General features: G+C 36.4%; 3 protein-coding genes across 3 annotated transcripts in view; 1 reads left to right on the top strand and 2 right to left on the bottom strand.

Moving 5' to 3' along the window:
• LOC107756366 (gametocyte-specific factor 1-like) overlaps window positions 1–3044 on the bottom strand; it is a 4102-nt gene extending 1058 nt beyond the window's left edge. The window contains exons 1-6 of the mRNA XM_016573417.1: window positions 2667–3044; window positions 2357–2475; window positions 2101–2227; window positions 1813–1893; window positions 1555–1618; window positions 1184–1254 (exon numbers count right to left, since the gene is read on the bottom strand). Coding sequence (XP_016428903.1) covers window positions 1184–1254; window positions 1555–1618; window positions 1813–1893; window positions 2101–2227; window positions 2357–2475; window positions 2667–2751 — 547 coding nt within the window. The 5' untranslated portion in view covers window positions 2752–3044. The remainder of the gene's footprint in view (window positions 1–1183; window positions 1255–1554; window positions 1619–1812; window positions 1894–2100; window positions 2228–2356; window positions 2476–2666) is intronic.
• A 1410-nt stretch (window positions 3045–4454) lies between these two features.
• LOC107756404 (LETM1 domain-containing protein 1-like) lies at window positions 4455–10329 on the top strand. Its single transcript, XM_016573497.1, has 9 exons — window positions 4455–4701; window positions 4983–5140; window positions 5243–5358; window positions 5455–5537; window positions 8390–8576; window positions 8679–8780; window positions 8867–9019; window positions 9107–9203; window positions 10133–10329. The coding sequence occupies exons 1-9, from the start codon at window positions 4583–4585 to the stop codon at window positions 10204–10206; spliced, it is 1089 nt and encodes a 362-aa protein (XP_016428983.1). The 5' UTR covers window positions 4455–4582; the 3' UTR covers window positions 10207–10329.
• Window positions 10330–11638: 1309 nt separating this feature from the next.
• LOC107756350 (CD63 antigen-like) overlaps window positions 11639–19670 on the bottom strand; it is a gene marked incomplete at its 5' end in the record, with an annotated part of 10092 nt that continues 2060 nt past the window's right edge. Inside the window, 6 exons of the mRNA XM_016573399.1 lie at window positions 11639–11942; window positions 12042–12125; window positions 12325–12471; window positions 12819–12911; window positions 12998–13072; window positions 14669–14851. Of these exons, the coding sequence (XP_016428885.1) occupies window positions 11877–11942; window positions 12042–12125; window positions 12325–12471; window positions 12819–12911; window positions 12998–13072; window positions 14669–14851 (648 nt within the window). The remainder of the gene's footprint in view (window positions 11943–12041; window positions 12126–12324; window positions 12472–12818; window positions 12912–12997; window positions 13073–14668; window positions 14852–19670) is intronic.

The following is a 19670-nucleotide window of genomic DNA, read 5'->3' as shown; positions in this document are numbered from 1 at the left end:
AAAAAAACATACACAAACAAATCCAAATCAAACCCTTCGGCTCGTGACGACACATTGATGTCCTAAGACACGAAACAATCGGTTTGTGCCAGAAACCGAACAGTATTTATATCATTTTTTACCTCTAATACATCACTATGTCCAACTGTTTTTCTGCGCAGGCATCCGGTGCGTGAGGTGTGTACGCACTCTGTCGTGGTTTACGCAACCGCCGGAAGTGATCTCTCGCACGTATACGTCACTCATTGTTTACACAGTGCACAGTCATTGTAGGTACGACGGCTAATCAAAATGGTACTTGCGCTAATCCGGATTGTTCAAACCGACTTAAAACTAAAAGATTACGTTCTCTCGCGCGAACTCATTCGGGAGTGGTGACTTTCCACGTATTCCCAACTTCTGAGCCTGCTCGCCTGAAGTTATAGTTGATTGCTCTTCGGCTGGATATCAACACACCCATTAAAGTAAACTACGCCAGAGCGCGTACACACCTCACGCACCGGATGCCGTGCGCGCGCCCAAAGACAGTTCGACACAGTGGTGTATTAGAGGTAAAATATGATATAAATACTGTTCGGTTTCTCGCACAAACCGATCGTTTCGTGTCTTAGGACATCAATGTGTCGTCACGAGCCGCAGGGTTTAATTTGGATTTGTCTGTGCATGTTTTTTTTACTCTCATAGATTTTGTTACCATTGCCATGCATTATACGACTGATAGACTGCAACGGTTAAAGTTAAAAATCATCATGCGTGTTCTACTGAAGAAACAAAGTCACCTACATCTTGCCCTGGGGGTAAGCAGATAAACATCAAATTTTCATTTTTGGATGAACTATCCCTTTAAGTTATCAAATTTTTCTTCAAGACTGGTCATAACATTTTAAATTCTGTTACAAAAAGGTAGATTGGTCCAATATAAATTTGAAAGAAAAAAAAAAAAAAAAAAAAAAAAAAAAGGATTATCCTTGGTCTACTACTAGTTTGTGAAACTAATTCTTAAGTCTTAACATAGTGGCTGTGTTTATGCAACTAGCCTGTTTATAAAATGCCACAGGACTGTTTGAATCAGCCAAGAGTGCTGCTGCCATCTACAGGAGTGTTAATAACTCCCATGGATAGAACAGCAGACTTGTTTAAAATCTCAAACCTCTGGTTAAATTAAGAGTGTTAAAGTACTTACAGAGTTTCCATGGAAGAGTCCGTGGTGCCCGAAGTCCATCGGATAAACTGATGGTGGTAGATGGCTCTGGCCTAACAAAAACATGAGTGCAAGTGTATGTAAAGCAAAACAAACAAATAAATAACTTGAGTGGAGTCACTTTAGCCCTATTTTGTCAGAAAACATCAAGCAAGGGTCATGTTTTTTTTTCATGCAGGTATGAGTAAAAAGAGTATGTTTATATTAGTGCCCCTAGTGGTTAAACTTGATTACTTGCAATCAAACCATTACAAGGGTAATTTACCCAAAAATGTAATGCTCAGAAACATTGCTTGTTTGCCTTACTGGGTCAGAGGATTTAAGGTCAAGGGAAAAAGAACATGAGGACTCACTTGTTTTGGGCAAGCTGATTGTTGGATGCACCCCAGACAAACATAGCAGCATTATCATCAGCCTCTGCAATCATAGGGCCAAACAGAGGGAATCATCCAGAAAGGAGGGATTTATTCATTTAAACCAAAATACAGAACCCAGAAACTATACATATTAAATAAGGCAAACTGGCAGTGCCACAGTAGATATACAGCAGAAGCCTAGTATACGAAAACTACACTCAAAATGGCACCCCATACACTCAACCGATCACAGACCTGTTTCCCAGTCCTCATAGGGTGAAGGGTTTGTGCAGGTGTTAACAGGCACCTGAAACTTCTCCAGCAACTCTACATTTCCTAAAAAATAAAAAATAAATCCTGATTGACAAATGAATGCATCTTTAATGTCAAGATTTTGGAAAAGTACAGTAGTTTTAAAATCAACATTTTGATTTCACTAGTTCAACTAATTTTCATCCAAACGCCACAACAAAAGGATTTTTTGTCCCATGGAAGAACACAAATATCACAGTAACAGCCCACGCTCAAACATGCAACACTAACCATCTTCAGCGTTCAGTGACCTCTTGTCTTCACAGTTTGCTATGTGATGAGACAACTCATGCTTGGGGATCAAGTGTCTGGCGTTGAAGGGGCAAGTCTTCAGTTCACTAGCCAGTTTGGGGTGGTTCTGAAACAGATGGGGGTGGACAGATAAAGTCCTCACAACACCAATGCCAAGAAGACAACACCCTCACAATTTCAATAAATATGATATGAAAAACAAACACATGGAGAAGATCCCCCTGCCATAACCCACCTTCCTGCACTTCAGAACATGAAAAGGGAAGCGAGAGGCTCTGATCTGGTGGTTTTTGTCATATGGGCACTGCACAAGCCTGTTGGGGTCACTGGCGTCATCAGTGTCTTCACCATAAGCTGTGAAAATAAGCACCACCATCATAAAACTTGGTTGCTCTTGTGGCTGGTTCACACAGAACGCCTTTTTCCGTTCCACTGCGCTACTTGTCCATTGTTTTTCTATGTGAACGCGCTAGATGGACGTGTTTGACTGTAATATTGTGACTTCAGAAGTGGCAGGCCTATAATAAATCCAACTGCTAAATTACCGTTCTCTTCATTCCAGCCATGCTGTTGATTTTCAGAGTTGACTCCAGACGGACCAACGCTACTCCCGAATCTAATAGTGGCCATGCTCGCTTCCTTCTGGGGATTTGGGTAGTTTGCTTGACCTTGCGTTTTCCGTTGGCTTCGATAAAATGTCACCCTAAATAAGACACGCCCAATTTAAAAACAAGCCAAGTTTTTAAAAAACACAATGATTAGCAGAAAAGCGGCTCGTGCTTAACAAGACCGTTGAAAGAAGGGACGTCGAACGCCAGAAGTTAAAGTAGCCTAGTTCGATCTAGAACATTTACAATTTTTCTTTAAAAAAAAAAATCACAACTTGCAATACTTTCTAATTTCTTTACATAGCATTATCTTGTCAGAACACTTACAACTTGGCTTTTGTAGTCTTGAGGTATGGCGCGCGCTCCCCTCCCCTTGATTGAGATGGACTGTGAATGTCACGTGACCCACTACTTAAAAACCTTAATTTGCTTCGTCATTTCAATATTATCATAATTATGTACTATGGTCAACACTTTTCCAAATACAGACAGAAAACAAAAAGCTTGCAAAACGGCTTTATATAAAATAAAGTTAAATAAAACAATTCAGTTCAATTCAGTTAGATTCATTAGATTAGAAACAGCTGTGCTGGTAATATTTTTGGAACCTGTGATACTTTTTTTAGGATTCTTTGATGGATAAAAAGTAAAAAAAAAAACAGCATTTATTCAAAATATAAATATTGTGTAACAATATACACTACCTTCAAAAGTTTGGGGTCAGCCATTTTTTCTTTTCTTTTCTTTTCTTTTCATATTTTTTTGTTGAAAGAAATGAATGCTTTTATTCAGCAAGGATGTGTTAAATTGACAAAAAGTAATAATAAAGATTTATATTGTTAGAAAAGATTTATATTTTAAATAAATGCTGTTCTTTTTAACTTTATTCATAAAATAATCCTGAAAAAAAGTATCATAGGTTTCCAACATATTAGAATGGTTTCTGAAGGATCATGAGACACTGAAGACTGGAGTAATTATGATGAAAAATCAGCCTTTGCATCACAGAAATAAATTATATTTTAAAGTATATTAAAATAGAAAACCATTATTTTGAATGGTAATAATATTTTACAATATTGCGTTTTTTTCTGTATTTTTGGTCAAATAAATGCAGCCTTGATGAGCAGAAGAGACTTCTGTAAAACACTTAAAAATGTTTAAATTCTTTAAAATCTTTAAAGTTAGTTCAAATCTTACTGATCCCAAACTTTTGAACAGCAGTGTACATATATATACATTTTTTATTTGCTTGAGCCAAGGAGACTAATAGGGTTTTGAAATGAAGACTCCAATCACACAAATACTACGGTATCTATCGACAAAAAAAAAAAAGGAAAAAAAGGCGTGCGCTTTGAGTACTATATATGCGGTTATTGAAGCAGCCAATCACAGCGCCGCGCCCGCATTCCATTCTCTGAAGACACGCCCACGTAGAACTGTCAGCTGCTCAGTCAAAGATGGCGCTGTTCTGTAGAGGGTTGTGCCGCGGAACTTCATTGATCTTACTGTACGGAAAATCTCATCCTGACGGCACCCATTCACTGCAGAGGATCCATCAGTGAGCAAGTGATGAAATGCTGTTCTAATGAAGAAACAAATTCATCTACATCTTGAAAGGCTTGAGTGTGAGTAAGTTTTCAGCAAATTTTCATTTTTGAGAAAACTATTCAGCGACAGCATAGCGTTCCTTACAACTACGGTATCTAACAAAAAAAAAAAAAAAAAGGAAAAAAAGGCGTGCGCTTTGAGTACTATATATGCGGTTATTGAAGCAGCCAATCACAGCGCCGCGCCCGCATTCCATTCTCTGAAGACACGCCCACGTAGAACTGTCAGCTGCTCAGTCAAAGATGGCGCTGTTCTGTAGAGGGTTGTGCCGCGGAACTTCATTGATCTTACTGTACGGAAAACGACCTGTCGGGGTCAAAGCAAGTCTCTGCACACCTAGACTGGCTTCCACAAAATCCAGGTACTATTCATAAGTTCAGGATGATCGATCATATGTAGGCGGTGGTGTGCATACCACCATACAGCTAGGTGTTTTTGCATATAGACTCGTTATAAAATGATACTGAAGATAATGTTTCATCATGAATTATACAAGTGGGGCCACTGGAAATATTTCTCATTGTCTGTCCTCCTTTTAGTTGTTGTCCAGAGAAAAAAATGTCACTGGGTTCATCAGGAAATACAGTACATGCCCTGCCGTGTTATGACATCTCACACATTTATGTATGTATGTATATGTAGTAGTTTGTGGTTTGTTAGACACTACTCACCTTCACAAGCAAGACATGGAATTAGTCGAAGCGTTGTGTCCGGTCTGAAATGGGCCAATGAGAAATATGAGAGATTCCTGCAACGTCGCTTTCCACGATTTTACGTTATCTATCACACTTTTATGAGAGGTCAGAGTGAATAATATATATTTAAAATCATTACTGAATTTTTATCCTCAAACCATCTCGGGCAAATATGTTATAATATATGTTTTATGATTTTCTATAAAGGTTTCCGGCTCCTGTTTCAAGATGGTACAGACGTGAGAAGAATCGTAGCCTGCATGCTCAGTGAAAAAACAGAGTACCAGAATTTGCCTTACCGTGATATGGAGAAAATCAGGCAGGTGGGTCAAAGAACTGAAGCAGACATTTATGGGATATATTGCTGTTATAAGTTTAAGAAGTATTAAATTGTTATCATTTTTGTGTGTTGCTTTCAGGTCCGCAGGGACTTAATCAAAGCCATTCCATTGGTCATCTTATCAGTACCTCCTTTTGCCAACTATGTGGTCTTCATCCTTATGTGAGTATTTAGCATCTTACTACGCTGATTATTTAGTGTTTTGCCTTTTAAGCAATTATGGAGTATTTTTTGAATCTTTGAAACTGATTGAATATTGCATGTTTCCATTATTATCTGTCACTCTTCCATTCATTTATCCGATGATACTTCCATCCTCAGGAATGTGATTTTTCCGTATTTATTCATATTTCAGTATTTTCTGACCTGGGATGTATGACCCACATGATTTTAGTTTAGTTTAACTTTAACTTTATTGTCCATTCTGTTTGTCAGAGCAGAAATTCGTCTTTGACTGGTGACATGAATACATCCACATTAATGCTTAAAAAAACACATCACACATTAACGACACAAACATAGAATTGAACAAATGTAAACAATTGACAGTACCCCCATCATTTCTTACACATTTCAAATCATCCACAGTAATATATAATTTTTTTTTAATGCCAACCATTCTCTTGCATTTACTTCAAACAATAATCCGATTTAAAATTATAACTGCCATTGGGACAAATTATACGTATTTCTTCTGGCCAGAGGAATTTTGAGTATATGCCCTGATGGAAGCATTTCAAAAGTAGAGTGGAGGGGATGCGTATGATCTTTTAAGTTTAGTCAAGTTATACTTAATTGTCCTTTACAGGAAATTTGTCTTGGACTCTAAAGCTGCGGTAGTACACAACAACCACACACAATAACAACAACAACATTATTAAGAGAGAAGAAAAACAAATTGCAGTTTTTCCATAAAATAATCAAATAAGACCTGAAGTGAATGTTGTTTATGGCCAGTGATCTTATTTGCCTGATTATATATTTGTGAAAGTTTGTTCTTCTGTTTAACTGTTATATTACCGTACCATTAAACAATATTATATGTAAGAATGCTCTCAGTCATTGACCTGTATACCATAGTTAGATTATGTGTGGACTCTACATTATTTTCAAAGTTAAGTTTATCGTCAATGATTGTTCCTAAATATTTCAAATTCGAGACCTGCTCTACAGTTTTTCAGTAGCAGTAACTAAATCAGCATACTATCATCTCAAAAACATTGCAAGAATTAGATGTTTTGTTTCCAGGCCTTTTATAATGACTGGTTTGTATACAGGGCTTGTATCATAGCTCTCAAACCAACTGATAATACTGTCAATATACTCAAAATATGAGGAGCAATTCATTTCATTCTGACAGGAGACCAATGCCATATCATCAGCATACTTTATGAGGGAGAGGTTATCATCATCACATTGCAGTTCATTGCTGTATACAGAGAACAATATTGGAGACAGTACAGATCCCTGTGGTACCCCAGTATTTAAAACCAAGCAGTCAGACAAGACATTATTAATACAAACACGCTGAGGTCGATCTATAAAAAATTCCTTAATCCATAAAATCATCCAACTAATGACACCTAAATTGTGAAGGCACTTTAAAAGAAGGTTTGGTTGGCCGTTATCAAAAGCAGACGAGAAATCCATGAAGAGTATTCTAACTTACATATTTGACTTATCTAAATGATGTTGAACTTTATTCAAAATAGTGAGAGAGGCATTGGCCCGGTAAGCAAATTGCAGGGGGTCGATAGACCTCTCAATTTGAGATGACAATTCCTTACTATGCGTTTCATACATTTGCAAAGAACTGATGTGAGCGCAATTGGACAAAAGTCATTTACCAATTTTGCATGAGGTATTTTGGGTACTGGGATGATGCATCTCTTGCATTTCCTCTTTTGAATTTCTTCTCAACATTCTCTTTATATTCCTTCTGTGTGTCTTTTATCTTACGTTTAACTGCTTTATTTAACTCCTTTACGTTCTGCTGATCATGCTGCATGAAAGCAATTTTCTTCATATTTAAATAATGTTTCAAATCTTTGTTAATCCATGGCTTGTTATTTGGGTAGATTCTGACATTCTTTGTTTGAACAACAGAATTTACACAGAAATTGATGTAGCAGGTTATTGTATCATTCAACAATTCATAGTTACTACAACAATCGTTATCATTAAAAAATAAGTCCCATTCAGTACACTCAAAACACCCTCTTAACTGTTCTATTATAAAATTTAATGAAGAAATATATTACTATTGCAAAAATATTATTGTAATATAGCAAAGGATTAATAATAATAATAATGCTAATAATATTGAATTGGCTCAGGCTACCTAATTCAGAGGGAGCTTTATGAGGCGGGTTTTGAGTCGGCTGTCTTGGACAGATGTAGATATCAAATTGTGTCAATCTGAGTGAAAAATGGATGCGTTTTAAAATAAATATTATTATTGTTATTGTTATTAATCCTTAGCTATATTACAATAATATTTTTGCAATAGTAATATATTTCTTTAATTAATTTTATAATTTAAATAAAAAAATATTTATATATACATTTTTTAATAAGTTTATTATTAATCTTTTTAATTTTACAGTATAATTGTATTATTGCAATATTTCTTTATTGATTTAAGTTTTAAGTTTAATTTTTAAAATGTTAAAAATAATAAACACTAAATAAGTTTATTGTTGTTTTTATTATTATTAAATATTATTTTTATTTTACAGTACAATAGTATTATTTCAATAGTAATATTTATTGATGTAGATTTTTACAATTTAAATACTTTTTCAGTAATAGTTATTAAATACTCAGCTTTTTATTTTACAGCACAATAATTATTTTGCAACAGTATATTTCTTTGATTAGTTTATACATTTAAAAAATATTTTAAATAATAATATAATAATAATTTATTATTATTGTTATTATTAAATGAGGAGAGGTGGATGTTTTTCTTCTTTCTTCTCCTTAGCTGATCACATGCCTGCATCATCCTCTAGGTACCTCTATCCTCGCCAGCTTCTGATCCGGCACTTCTGGACCCCACAGCAGCTAGTGGAGTTTCAGGGGGTGTATCATACCCAGAGAGCACAGCACCACTGGGCTATAGTCAAAGGGCTGGAGAGCACGTCAACATCTGTCCAAGACAGTCGCATCAAAATCCGCCTCTTGGAGCTCTGCAGTAAGGTAGCCTGAGCTAATTCATAATGTTACGTATGTGTAAAACCATAGCCTTTATTATTTTATTCAGATTTTGACTTTATAATAAATATAAATGTGTGTCTGCAGGTCCGAAGTGGAGTCCATCCTGTGGTGTCTGATGTCCATGCAGTGAGAACTTTGTTCTCTGGGCCTCCCTTGGGTGTCAAGAGAATGTATGCAGATCAGATGGTGAGCTTCAAATAATCGGCTAGTTGAACAATGAACTGCACTTTAAATGTTTGTTATTTAGTCTTTGTCTTGTTTAAAATTTTCAGAGGCACCTGTGTCCTTTGCTCTTCCTGACGCCCCGCCTCCCAGCCTTCTGGATTGGTCGACGCTTGAACAGCCACTCCTTAGAACTCATGCAGCTTGACCGCGCCATTGTTCGATTAGGCGTGCACCAATTAAACGATGCGGAGCTCAGAGAGGTCAGGGGTCACTCTTTATTGCCTATTACATTTAAGCAGACTTTATTTTGTGATTTTTGAAGACTATTTTTACATCACATCTCCTAGGCATGTTACATGAGAGGGCTGAATCCTGACCGTCTGAGTCCAGGGCAGTGCCGGGAATGGCTCACACAGTGGTTGCAGTTCTCAACACACCTCAAAGGTACACAAGCCATAAGATCAAGGCTGTGTTCAGCATAGCGTACTAGCATGCTACTTTTATGGTGCGTTCACGCCAGGTCATAATTACTAGATGACACTCTGGACGTTCTACTCTGAGCCATACATGTTAAAGGCTGTTTTCTTAAAATTATTTTTTTTTCCCCAGAAACCTCCACTTCAATAGAACTTACATACAGTTTTATTGCTATCTATATTCTTAGGGTTGTTGTTTTTACAGAGGGGTTTGAATATGTATTTGTCTGATGTTATACAACATTTTATTCCTAAAAACATGGTGAAATCATTTTCTGGCTGCTGAGTGTTTTCTGATTTATGGAGTGATAAAAACAGATGTCCAAAATCCCCTCTGTGAAAAGCATTTAAAGTTAATGTGAAATAAGAATTTTGAACCTGGCCTTATCCAGTGATCAGATTTCTGTTCTGGATATGTATGCAAATGAGTGCATATTTAATTAGATAATTTAAACATAACATTTCATTTGCAACATTTCTGTATGCAAATTCCCTGTAGACAATACGTCTAGTGTACAACTGACTGCATTGCCAATGATACTGTATCCCACAATGCAGTGCAGTGTTATGAATGAACCAAAAGTTTTTTTTCTTCATTTAACGAAGACTTTATCCCTTGATAACAAGGGATAACAGTATAGCATATTAATATTAATCATTACAGTTAAAAAAAATTTTTAAGTAGTGTGTACTGCACAGTATTCAGTATTTGAACATAGATGCACTCTAAAGTTAGCTTTTAATATACCCTGAATGTTTCTTAATTAGTCAGTTGGGGTTTGTGTTGAATGGCATGAACAAATACCAGAAGAAACCACTGTTTTGCTTTTGAAACTGAGATGACAGTTACGGTGTTGCACATTCATTGTTTATTCTGTTTCCTTCTTGTTTGACCAGAGTCAGAGACCTCCCTCTATCTGCACTGTATGGTGCTGCTCACTGTAAACTACCCTAAACACCCACGTCACTGACCTCAGAAGGAAGTAGATGACTTCTCTTCCTAATGCCCAGTGCTGAAAATCCACCACCACACCCAAAGGCAAAACACCACGGGAACAAACAGACTCATGTTTGCAAATTCAAGCAGCGCAACACTTTTTAAAAAAAAATTTTATACCATGAGTCCTTTGGCTCAGTCACACGTTACTTTCATTATGAAGGGATTTTTTTGAAGTTTCTGCAGGAATTATTCTTTAAAGGGCCTGCCATTCTTTAAAAGTGTTTCTAGGAGATCCAATTTAGTTTACTTCAGTAAGGAACAGATAGGACGGACATTATCATTGAAAGATGTCATCGGGATTCTGGAACTTGTGGAATAATTTCATTCATTTTTTTTCTTCTTTCAATATAGACAGGGTGTGTAATTAGTGACGTACATTTACACTATGAGAGGTTCGAACCACATCGGAGACAAAAAGCACACTGAACATATGCCAAATGCAGCCATTTGGAATTAAAGCTCATTGGTCTTATCTTGAAACATTTTCATTCTGAATATTTATTCTGCAAACAATAGTTGTTCATGCACAGTCATTTGTGAATTGCGTTTTGAGGCATTTCGTACCTTTGTTTAAAATCTGCACTGACAAGTATCACCGATCACATTCATTTTTCTAGTGTCTTGTCTCGGATTGTTTAAAATGTTTTACTATAGAAATCCATTTTTTGAGTTTGAAATCAGATGACAGGACTGGAAAGAGGTTTACAGTCTTTAAAAATACTGGCGATAAAGTCTTTCTTAATATATTATTAAGCTAAGTTCTATAATGCAGCATATACTCATTTTAATTAAATGTATTATTTATTTTGAGTTCTCAAAACAACACAAAGAATATTGCACCTTGTTCCTGACCTATCCAATAAGAAGCTGTTTTCTGTGAGCGATAAGCGGTTTGGTCAAAGCATTAATGTTATGCTAAATGAGTCTAGTCAGGTTCTGAAATAACTTGATCTTCTTCTTCAGCCTTTTAACAGGTGCCTTTTACTTAAAAACACAGGAATAAATGAGGTGCAATACCTGCCGTTATCTTTTTGTGTTGCCAAATGTGTTGCAATATTTTATTTTTATATAAAGAGACAATGCCGTTTGGTTCTGTGTTAAAGTACATAGTGAATGCAGTATGAGAAGACCTGAACTTCTATTAAAAGACTTCAAACTTTATGGTCTCTGTTTGCATCCTTCATCAAGGTAGCATTGATTCACCAACCAAAGTAGTAAGTTGAAATAACTCTAAATATTTAAGTTCATTACGTTCTATTTAACACAAGGACAAACTTGTTTAGAACATTTTATTTCTTTTATTTTGACAAGAATGTTCTATAAATGTATAAAATTTGGCATATCGGTAATTAATTGATTGTTGTCCTGTAACCCAAAGTAATGTCACTGCGGTAAAGATAAAGTTTAAACAATGTCTAAAGTATAAATCTGAGACTTAACAGGAGACTAATCTACTGGATTAGTCATAGAAGCATAGACGTCATAGATATTTCATTCTCAAAGAAAATGAGTACTCTCAACTTACACAGCAAGGGGGATAATAATTGCCATTTATATAATAGTTTAAAAAAAACACCTAAACAGTCTCTAAAAGCTTTAAGTGATGTGCTGATATGGGTGAGGTGCTGTAACTAGATGTGATCACATGACCTCATAGCCACTGCGGATGCCTCGCATCAGAATGCAGGACAACACAATGCCTGTGATCTACAAAAAAAAATTTTATTGGTTAGTGTACGAAAAAGAGAAGGTTGCAATGACGTTTTTATGTGCATATAATAGAAAAACTAATCTTGCAGGTCTTACCTGCACAAATGCAATGACCAGAGCTGCCACAGCGATCCACAGGATGTTTCGCTTTAGAAATTTGTCCAGAATGGGCAGACATCCCTGTGTTAAACGAACACATAAACAAAATCTAAGTACTTATAGCACATCCCACATATTCCGTCCAATAAACAAATTGAAGTAGTCTTATTTAAAAACTCTGAATTTTCTTTTTTAGCTATGAGGACACAGACGGTCTAATTTTTTGTAGAATTTCTTTGTAAAAATGCCACCGTACAGAAGAAAAAAAAAGGTTTCTTACATTCGTGTAGATTTTGCTGGTGTCTCGGATAGCTCCTTTACCACAATTCTCAGTGACGTTTTTACAGCAGGAGTCTGGGACTGAATTGGGAGCCAAGAATTTTGAGTTCAACCAATCAATAGAGGAGTTTCTTCCACAGCACTTGTACTAGAAGAAAGACATTACAAATTCAACTTATAATATATAATATTACTTACAAAAAGACCAGTTAATTTGTAAGATATATATAATGTGTGTGTGTGTGTGTAAAATTAAAATAAATCATTCAAATTTCAGAGAGCAAGTGCAGTACACAGTCTAAAGTGAATTTTAGGCACATAACAGCACAAGAGAAAGCAGGATGTCAGTTTAGCGTCAACAGATGGCACTAAGCAAACAAAATGGGAGAAACTCTTGAGACACGATCATGTGCATGTGAAAATGGAAATCGGAGCAGGATCACAAGTATTGTTTGGACGAGCAGCACATCCAAAATGTGAGAGGTTTGGGTTTACGTCTTGCTGTATAGTATCAAGGGTTTCACGGTTTTCTGTTTCATTGTATCCTGTGATCATGACGTCAAAGCCTTTATTCAGTAGATCAGTCAGCTGCAGAGAAAGAGAAATTATTATGAGCCAAATGGTACTAGGAAATAGATTAATAAAAATGAAGTGCCAATGAGAAGTGCGCTCACGTTCCCATGCAAGACATATCCAGCGATGGCGGCTCCGATTTCAATGATGATGATGAGGGAGAGAAGAACAGCAAACTAGGAAAGGATAAATAAAGTAGTGGTGACTGATAAAGGTGAAGAAAGTCAAGTAACAGCATTTCAAAGATTTTAATGATTTTATTGAGAGAGGGTAGGTGCTGTGCTACTGTATTTGTGTAGGCATACAGTGGCATATTCTGAGGCACCAGTTCATTTTAACTGTTTGTTATCCATTTTAGTCAAATATGCAGATACACATCTATTCTTCCAATTAAGTGTTATGTCAAAAGGAATCTGGTTTGACCTGTTGGCCATGTGACATGTTGTCAACACAGACATGCTGCAGCTTTACAGCAGTCAGTAAATAAACAAAAGCATCAGCAGCAAGTTAGTGGAAATATAGCCTAGATGTCGTGTAAATGGTGTAAATGTGTACCAAGTTACTTGGGCAATACTTCAAGTCTGCATGAAGTTAATCTACTAAAAACAATGTTTGTCTTGGTAGTTTAATGTTTGTCTTTAATCAAAATCTGAACGTTAGCTTCCGCACTGGAATGGCATTCCTTCTCTGATGACGTCAGATTCAGAGTTTGGGCAGAGTATGCTTAACCACATGTATAACCAAGTTGCTGCCGACTTTATTTAAATGAAATATTGAATAGAGGTTGGGGTTTTATTTGAGTGCACCTCCTCTCCATCTCTTGCTCGAGAGGAGGTGCACTCAAATAAAACCCCAACCTCTATTCAATATTTCATTTCAATAAAGTCAGCAGCAACTTCTGGTTCACGTGGACTTTAATATTAGCGTGCTGCACCACTAGACTTAATTAAAATATAAGTCCACATATAAACTTCATATTTCAGTCAGTCAACACAACAGTATATACTAACAAGTACACTTGTATACATTTACATGTTAACGATGTAACATTGTCCTCTACCCCAGTGCATGCTAGATTTGATCATTAATCTGTATTTTCTTTTTTTTCCCAGTTTGTGAATTAATCCTATTTATTGCTTCAATACTGTTTATTATTTTTTTATTATTATTAGCAGTATTATTTCTTGTTCCAGATTATTTTTTACACACATTTCCCAAATCTGTCATGTTAATCTATTGACATATTTAAATATATAACATGTAATGAAATATTTCTATAATTAAATTAGAAAATAAACAATAAATAAAACTAATGTACAACTTGGACAAATCTACATTTATTTAATTTATCTTATATATGCAATATAGCATTTTTCTCCCTTTTCAACTAAAATTTATGACAGCTGACTGCTGCATGAGGTAAAATAAGTTGAAAACAAACCTAACAAATTAAAACCAAAATGCATGGATTTCAGCACTACTTCCTAATTACAAATTTGAAAGCAATAAAGGTAAATGTAATGTAATACTTGGTGACTAAGCCTTTGTTTACAAAGAGCTTGTGAATTAATAGGTAAGTGTTAAGAATAAATGGTGCAAACAAAATTTATCTCCTAGTGCAAGCAGCTGAAGCAACCCTAAACAATTAAACCATTTCCTTTATCTTAGCGAAATTGTCTGAACAGCAATTAGTTTACATTTACTGGAAAACCTGAATCTCATTATATGCACTGCAGCACTAGAACACAAATATTTTCCTCACACATCCCTACCGTGGTGATCATGCACTGATTCTCCTTCCAGGCGCCACAGCAGCCAAAGAATGCGATGAAGAAGATGACGACTCCCACCACTATCAGCACTAGAGGAGACCCGGAGTATCCTTTGAGGAAGGCCGTGGTGTTGATAGAAACTTTAGCCAATACCCCCAGAACTATTAAGGCCAGGCCACACAGCTAGGGATACGAGACAGAGAGAACAAATGTGAAAAACATTGACTTTAACAGACTCTTCAATAGTAATTTAGTTATTATTCATTCTGTAGTTAAACTGGCATTAACCTGCAATCAACCCACATTTTTAAGCTTACAACAGTCACTTATTTGGAATCATAAAAATTGAAACAGAAGAACGATGATGAAAAAGAGAGACAAAAAGAGGAACTGGAGCCTCAAGACAGAAGCAGTATGTCATGTCATGCGTTTGCATTCTCAAATTATCTCAAAGAGTCAAATGAAATAAAAGGACCAATTCTGATCAGAGTCTATTTTATTATTTAACTATATTTTAATTTAGAATGAATAATTCATATTAACTAGGTTCTATTTGAGTGTTGTCTGACAAGATGCGCGTTAAATATCGCATGCGATTTATCGTGCAGCCCTATTTTCCACTAAAGATGTAAAGAAAAAAAATGGTACCGTAACTTATTGCATTAGCATTAAAGAGAAAAACAAAAAAAGGGAGTTGTAACTAGGTGTGGTTAAGTTATTAGAACGCTTCTTTGCAACTTTCAGTACACCAAGTTGCAATTGGCGCTGGCTTGAAATATCCATTCATCATGCTATGTAAACTGTCAGCAATCAGGAATTAGTTACGCACCATCATTATCACACAGATAATGTACTGTGTAAATGTCTCTTAAGTAAAGTAGGACTGATCGGCACAGCTGAGCAAAGTGTAAAGGATGTTTAGTAATATGTATGCGTCAGCTGTACAAATGTAAGATGTATGGTATTCTCACAGCAAGTCAACAACCCAGATCAACTTTTATGACTACACCAATCCGGCTAATGTACAAAGCAACACCCGTGTAAATATTTGAGGGTAATAAGTGGCAGCAGGTACCGGAGCAAAATTCCTGCTGAGTGAAATAAAGATATACACTGAAATTGTGTGTCTATTATTAGACAAAGAAACACATGACAATGTCCTAAATAAGGAGTTTAATTGTCTATTATCAGCCCATATTCAAGTTTTTTCACGGAATGCGTCACAGGTGAACGTTGATACTCGTATGGGAAAGTCACATTATGCCATCGCAAATAGGAAGATCAATCACATGACTAACACTGAACTTTTAAATCTTGCTTTCACTGAGAAATATAAGAGACTATTAAATTCCCAGCACAAAACTCGACAGAGTAATTTTTGATGAATTTTATTTTCTTTTCTAGTTCAAACGAAGTTTGTTGCTGCAAATCAAACACACAAATCTAATTCTCATATCACTGGAATTGTTAATGGTTGAATGTTTGGTTAGGAAATGTACCCAATATGAAATTAAAATAATCTAAAATTAACAGAAGTGGAACTGTTTCATTATTATTTTTAAAAAAAATGGTAATTGAAACATCAGATCCATTGTTTTTGTGCTTTCTAACATTACAGTTGAGAATCTCCATGTGATATAATGTCCTATTCAGATGCAACAAAATTTCCCTGGGAAAGTTACATTAGTTCCACACATGCACTGTTTTTAAACCCATCTGAACTATACACATCTTTATGATTGTGGACATATGATATTTTCACAACATTTCTAATTTATTTTGATGTTCACTGAATACCATAACTAAAGTAATATTTTTTGTGTCACAAATCATTTATTTAATTTACAAAAGGTGAGTAAACTTTCTGAGTAAACATAGTAGTTCAAGTACTGTGGGGTATACTGGAATAAAAAGAAAATGAAATCTAAAACTTAAAACAAAAATAAGATGAGGTGAATCCCAGAAAGTGCTCAGAATGGTCAATGCAGTAGCAACATCAAGGTAGATACCTAAATAATTCCTTCCTGTAAATAATTATATACATAATAGTGTTCAAACGTAGTTTAGGAAATTAAGTCTGTCCAAACAGTGCAACAGAAACTAAGATCAGTGTGTTTGTGTGATCACAGGAATATAGGTGCAAAAATGAGCTTGTGCACATCCCCATCAGAGTATATGTGAAAAACAAGCTGTAAGCTCATACAAGTACATGGCCATTAGCAACTATGTTGTCAATTTGAAGGATAGAGTGCTGTACATGCAAGAATGTTTTTTTTCTTTCAGAAAACATACCACTAAATGCTCAGGTTACGCTTTACAAAGAGTGTGTGGTGTGCACATTTACACCTGGGAATGCTTAGACACCAAGCAATGTCAACACCAACAGCACAAGATAAATGCATGAGAGAGCAGTGCTTTGTGTGATTAAACAAACTTGCTGGGATGAAGTGAGTGCTATTTTCCATGACCTAAAAGGAAGCCTGCATTATCAGCAAACTGCTGAAGGACAGTCATAAACACTTTAATCCCCAAAGACAACTAACAGTGTTAAGCCTTAACAATAAAACCACATTTCTAACACTTCACATTTTAAATGGTTCTCTATTACAAGTTAGGACGGTAATTAAATGAAATTGAGTTCACCACAACATTCTCTTTAGCTTTAAGCATGTAATAATGCGAAGGTTTACCCAGTTCCTGATAAACACCCTAAACCCTATAAAAATCCTAAACACCCAAGCTCATGAGTGATTGGTCTTTGAAAGTTCAACAGCAAAATTTGATTTACATGCTAACACTAAATGACTGTATTCCTGTAATCTGACAAAGCCAGGAAACGTATTCCTGAATGTTGTGAAATTTTCTGGCCTCACACTCCGAGTCACTATAACAGGAAACTTATTTTGCTCTCCTTAGAGCTCCTTGACTGGCAAAACTGTGTCATAGTTACTACGAACTCTTAAAACATTTTGAGGTTTTGAGAGTGGGAGGAGGAATTGTGAAATACCACAAGACGTATTTGAGAAGTAGTGAAAAACCTGTCCATTCTATTTCTCCTTTTAAAGCCACTCACTAAAGTCAACGTGAGACAGCATGAATTGTAAAAAGGCAGGGTTAGGAAAGCATTTTGTATAAATCTTTCACAATAAAGTAGGGCTGGGCGATAAATCGATAACGATAATTATCGCGCGATATAAATGTCCTTGATAAACAAGAGTTCGATAAATGTTCGATATAATGTTTATGCGGCAAAGGCAGAACGAAAGAGCACTAGTCATTTGAAGAGCGCCACTCGGAGCATTTATCCTCTCGGATCAAAGTTCAAACAGCGGCGCGAGCTTCACTAGAGCAGATGCGTTCACTCCATCTGTGACTGTATAAAAACCATCTCAGACTAGGCATGGGACGATAACCGGTTTCAAGGTATACCGCAGTTTGGAAACGTCACGGTTTCAAAAGCACTAAAATTTTCCGTTATACCGCTCCTGCGGTATGCACAGTTTTTTTTACGTGTCATCAAAGACGGAAAGTGCAGGACTCCCTCAGTTGTGTGCAGCGAAGGGTGTAACGAGTCACACGAACCCTCCCCCTCCAGTTTGTACAAGCAGTCAGTAAGAGTCAGCTGTGTGTGGGATGGCTGAATCCCTGGAACTTTTTTCCCCGTCGAAAAAGATGAAGTCTGCCGTTATGGGAATTTTTTGGGTAACGTGGACTAACCATGTTCCGTACACAATGATGTTCCGTACAGATGACGTTTTAGCGCCGATCGCTAAATAAATACTTCCAAGTCGTACATAAACTATATATCTGTGTTGTCTTCATTTTTCCCTCTTTCACCCCCGATCAAGGCAGAGACCCACCCGCCGTTTGTTTCAGTGTTGAAATAAATACTATTTGGCTTGCTACCGAGGCAGATAACATGGTTAATTAACTAGTTAACGTCAACTAGTTTCCTCCCTCAAGTTACTTCACAGAGTGAGGATAGCAGTCTAAAGTACTACGTTTCTGCGTATGCGCAGTTTTTTTTACGTGTCATCAAAGACGGAAAGTGCAGGACTCCCTCAGTTGTGTGCAGCGAAGGGTGTAACGAGTCACACGAACCCTCCCCCTCCAGTTTGTACAAGCAGTCAGTAAGAGTCAGCTGTGTGTGGGATGGCTGAATCCCTGGAACTTTTTTCCCCGTCGAAAAAGATGAAGTCTGCCGTTATGGGAATTTTTTGGGTAACGTGGACTAACCATGTTCCGTACACAATGATGTTCCGTACAGATGACGTTTTAGCGCCGATCGCTAAATAAATACTTCCAAGTCGTACATAAACTATATATCTGTGTTGTCTTCATTTTTCCCTCTTTCACCCCCGATCAAGGCAGAGACCCACCCGCCGTTTGTTTCAGTGTTGAAATAAATACTATTTGGCTTGCTACCGAGGCAGATAACATGGTTAATTAACTAGCTAACGTCAACTAGTTTCCTCCCTCAAGTTACTTCACAGAGTGAGGATAGCAGTCTAAAGTACTACGTTTCTGCGATTTAGTACAATAATTAAATTTAGCTGGTATCACGTCTATACTTCTCTATACCTCCTGCCATTGTTTACATCGGTTCAAAATCACGACATTTAAAAAACAAACAAACTGCTGGCTCTCAGGTGTCTTTGCCACTGTTTGAGTGTTGTATGGAGACAGTGTGTGTGTGTGTGTGACACACTCGCGCTCTCTCTTTCCTTATGGTGTATGTGCACACATCCTCGTACCTCACCGCTCTAAACTTAATCCAGGAAAGGTGAACATTCCTGCATCATAACTTGGACTGAAAGAGGAATGTGTAGAAAGTGAGCATGTCTCCAAAAACCTTGTTGAGCTGCAGGTCTAATGACTGCATGTTTTATTGATTTATTTTTTTAAAGAAATTATGTTTTGATTTATGTGTTTGATTATTGAGCTACAGGTTTAGGCTCACTTAAGTGACTGCATTTTTTTTTTTAATTTAAAAGTTTTTTTT

This window comes from Sinocyclocheilus rhinocerous, unplaced genomic scaffold (assembly GCF_001515625.1).
Source record: "Sinocyclocheilus rhinocerous isolate Xijiao unplaced genomic scaffold, SAMN03320098_v1.1 scaffold712, whole genome shotgun sequence".
NCBI lineage: Eukaryota > Metazoa > Chordata > Actinopteri > Cypriniformes > Cyprinidae > Sinocyclocheilus > Sinocyclocheilus rhinocerous.
Note: the sequence above shows the minus strand (reverse complement) of the source record. Positions and strands in the feature narration are given on the sequence as shown.